The sequence below is a fragment of the Gavialis gangeticus genome, unplaced genomic scaffold, assembly GCF_001723915.1.
Source record: "Gavialis gangeticus isolate Ggan-Ray unplaced genomic scaffold, GavGan_comp1, whole genome shotgun sequence".
NCBI lineage: Eukaryota > Metazoa > Chordata > Crocodylia > Gavialidae > Gavialis > Gavialis gangeticus.
This window is the reverse complement of record NW_017729022.1, coordinates 189,037,220-189,041,454: the sequence shown is the minus strand read 5'-3', so window position 1 is coordinate 189,041,454 and position 4,235 is coordinate 189,037,220. Positions and strand designations below refer to the sequence as shown.

The following is a 4,235-nucleotide window of genomic DNA, read 5'->3' as shown; positions in this document are numbered from 1 at the left end:
GGGGAGTAGCAACAGAATTCTGCCTGCATACCAGTATGGTCAGTTTCAGCAGTGGGGAGGTAGGATAGAAAGGAACGATGCAGTGCAGGATACCCGGAGGACTGACTAGAACCTTGTCATGGAATGCTTTGTATCCACAAATAACATTACATTGATTGACAGTGAACCAGTTCAAACAGTACTTAATTTTCCAGGTACAATTTTGAACTATACCAAAACTTTAAAAGAGTTTAAACAGGCTTGTCTGCTTCAGGTTTCAACTCCATTTAAACTGGTTTAAGTGTTATGTGTGTTCATGCCTTAGGAGTCCAAGATTTCCCTTTAGTTAGAGGTACCTATAAGTTCTCTCAGTTATTCAGTTTCTCAAGTAATTTTTATTCTATTTGATCAAGCAAAAGTGTGGGGATCTCCTACTATGTTTTCAGCTCTTCCTATTGTGGAACAAAGTGATTCAGAAAAAGCAGGTGATGTGGTTGCATTGCACCTCATAGCTAAAGAAGTGATATGAGATGTGAACAATTTTCTCTGAGAAGTCTTTGCAGAAAGTGCTGTTCTAGGTGCATTCAGGTGCATTTTTGATAGATAAAATGATTTGTTGATTGTAATGGCATTCAGTGTGGCGTGGTTAACAGCTGTGATTGTGAAAGAAAGGTAGGCCGCAGTGAAAGGCAACCATATAAATACTCATGTCAAGAGTTTTATAAAATCACTGTAATTAAGAACAGTTAGGATGGATTTGCTGTCATGTCCTGGGACAGAATTTTCAAGCACTGGCAGCAAGCAATTTTCACCAAAGAAAACTGCTTACTTACCAAAAGTTTGGCAGGAAAGGAGAAGAGATCAAGCCTTTATTTGTTCCTTCACATTGTACTCTCTTTTTAAATATGGCATTATGACAAGAAAATTGAGATAATTGGATTTTTTTTCCCTGCAGTAGCAATTCCACACCCCCAACACAGATGCATTTTGCTTCACATTCCTGAAAATGCAATAGGGAAAAGGATACAAAGAAGCATAGACATATAAATTAGACAGAATTTTTAAAGCATTTTCCCCCTCACCAACAAACCACTCTTGAGCTCAAAGGCATGACTGCACATGCCTATAGCTGCCTCAATTTCCCACAAGTCTAGAGAATTATTATTTTAAATTATGTGAAGACCTGATATATTAAAGGAATGCTCCATAAACAGTTTGAAATACTTGAAAAAGGTGGGTTTTTGTACTTTTCTTAAAAACAATGGGCGTTTATACACATGCTCCGGGAAGAGGCACTTTAATTAGAGCAGCTCCAAGAGCTGCTCTAATTAAAGTGCCCAAAGCATCACGTGTATCAGTGTCCCAGTGCTGAAAAATGGTGGCGGGGGCGTTTTAACTAACTAAAGCTCATTCAACAAGATTTAAAGTACCCCCGCCACCATTTTTCAGTATGGGGATGCTGATGCACATGATGCTGGAGTCTGCTGGAACGCAGTAATTACCATACTCCAGCAGGCTCAATTAATCAAGTCTGGTGCAATGCATTGTAATTACAGCACATCAGAGCAGCCTCAGTGTACGTGCATAGGTGACCAATAAGCACATACTTACCTCAGCTTGTTCATCTCTTTCATCTATAAGTCTTTTTAAATGTAATGCCATATTCTTCACAAGAGGTTCAATATACTCTTGTAAAAGTACGTTGACGTCCATCCACTGCAGATCAAATACATTTTCCTGATTATGAGTTACCTATATAAAGTAAGAAGTAATTGTGAAAATGACCTTTATGTATACTCAAATTGTAACAGCACAAAAAAAGTAGAGAAAAACTGGGCAAATTTCTCTTAGCTCATCTCCAAATTCCATTTAATCTTTGTGAGTTGTAGTTTTTTAGAAAATGTATACCTATTAAAAGTATGTTAAGTTGGATTTGATGCAATAGTTTCTCTTTCTGTAATTAAAATCAGAAGAACAAATTTATGCTGTCTAATTGTAAATACATAATATGAGCAAAAATGCTACTTTGTCATATAACTGTATTTTTATTGAATTAAATTCATAAGTAAATTCTTACGCAGAATTTTCAAAAAATCCAGTAAATCAAAAAAAAAAAATCCTGTTGTTTTAGGGAATTCTTGGAACAGTAGATTCATATATGGAAAATTTATTGTTATAAACAGTTTCAGTTGGAATTTTTATATAAAGAACTTGTTTGTGACTTCTTCTTTTTCTGCATCCATTTACAATACCTGATTTTTTTTTAAAGGAGAAAAAATACTTCATCTAAGTTGTTTTATTTAAGGAAGTACATCTTTGTGACACACACAAGAAAACTGTGCAGTGACTTACTTATGTAAAATGAAAGAATAATCGGACACAGCAGAAAACTGAACACAAGCACTAAGTGAGACTAAACCCTGCAGAGTTAAGAAAACATGCAGCGGATCTGTGTATGTTCCTGTAGGATTTCAAGTTTAGAAAAACTGTTGTAACTTTTTACCCTGTTTCATTTAGGGTTAAATTACAACAATGCAGCTTGTTTGTATTGCTACAGGAGAACAGGGCCCTAACAGTTACAGGCTAGCAGTTGATGCACAGTCAGAAGCAGCAACTCCCTCTTCCATTTTGAATCACTGAAATATGCCCTACATCCATAGCCAGAGACTGCATTTTAAAGTAGTTTGTTAACAAATAAGGAAATTTAAAAAGGCATTTTTTTCAAGCACTCACAAAGATCAAGAGATGTTATTAATAAAAAGAAGCATAAGCTCTTGATAGATCTTTAAAGAGAAGGAAGGAAACTGCACTGCAGAAACAGTGTCTGGCAACATGTGGATGACTGGGAGCACAGTTGTTCAGCATTCTCCTGTCCTATAAACATATAACGGTATTTCACTTCGCTCATTAAAAAAAAAAAATCAATCATTAAAAGTAGTAAAATACAAAGCTTTACTGGTACTTTTCCTACTAGGTATGCCACTATGCTGCCATACAATAGATCCATGTAGTGACCCCAGGATAAGGTACCTGGGTGCACTGTAAAGAAGTCTTTTTTTTTTTTTTTTCCAAACCATGCTGGGTTTTTAGTTGCATTATAGGGAATTGCCTATTTTTTTCTTCATATTTACAAAGTTGATAACAGATGATAATATGGTTGCAATAAGGAAAAGAATGGTAAAGCAGGTTTATTAGTGGAAAAATACAGATTAAGTTCATTTTATGAGTTATAAAATTATGCAGTTATTTAATTTTAAAATCGAAAGGAAACACAGAGTCTGAAATCCCATACTCCCCTGCTGGCAATGCTTCCGTCCTGGCTCACCAGGCATCTGTGAAAAGTCCAGCTAGTATGGTAAGAACTGAGAGAGCAGAGGAGTTCTAGTAGTTATGGAGCTACTTACCTGAATGGCAAAATTAGGAAATAACTTAAAAAATATTATATCTAGAAATCTGCAGTATGCAGCGTACTTCACATGTAGCTCAGTGGATAGATAGCTGTTTACTTTCTCAGATTCTTTTAGGTAAGACAGAAATCTCAAAAAATGAACTTTTAAAAATGTTTCTGGCAAAGTCACATTTCTTTCTAAAATAATATTGTTTACATTTCAGCAGGACTCAGAACAGTGAGTATAAAATTAGGTACTTACTATTTTTTGGTTAAAAAGAAATACTGAATTCTGAATTCAGGTTTAATGATGGAGTAGCTACTGGTCCCCCCAAACATGTACATGCCATCCAAAACACACAACATCCAAGCATTTTTTTAAATAAAGAGAAATGACTAATTAAGAACTAGATCCCACAAAGAAATGCACTGCTGTGCTCACATGGAGCCCAAATGAAGTCTGCCGTGCACTTGGAAAGATCCACTGCAAAAATCTCATTCTAAACCAGCAACCAGCGCTGTCCAACTGGCAGCCCACAAACTGCAAGTAACCCCTGAGGAGACAGAATGTCCCCCAGGCTCCCAGTCCAGATGCCACTCTTCCCAACTATTCCAGCTGCTGCTATCGCAGCCAGAGCCTTCAGTCTCCCTCCTTCAGCTTCCGCTAATTGCCCCTACTCCTAGGAAAGGGGTATGGTAGAGTAGAGTATGATGGCATCCTGCCCTGCCCCACCCCAAGGGAGTCTTCAGCAGGGAAGTTCTGGGGATCCAGGGATTCTGCACAGTATGGGGTATGTTATGCAGTGGGACCACACAGCACAATGTGTGGGGGGGGTGCTGATACAGTGTTTTGGGTGTGCACCCGCCA

General features: G+C 37.4%; 1 protein-coding gene across 9 annotated transcripts in view; it reads right to left on the bottom strand.

Annotated features, from left to right (window-relative positions):
• CCDC88A (coiled-coil domain containing 88A) overlaps positions 1-4,235 on the bottom strand; it is a 248,444-nt gene that overhangs the window by 144,967 nt on the left and 99,242 nt on the right. For all 9 annotated transcript variants that reach the window (XM_019516673.1, XM_019516675.1, XM_019516676.1 and 6 more), the window contains exon 7: positions 1,591-1,731. In XM_019516673.1, coding sequence (XP_019372218.1) covers positions 1,591-1,731 — 141 coding nt within the window. The remainder of the gene's footprint in view (positions 1-1,590; positions 1,732-4,235) is intronic.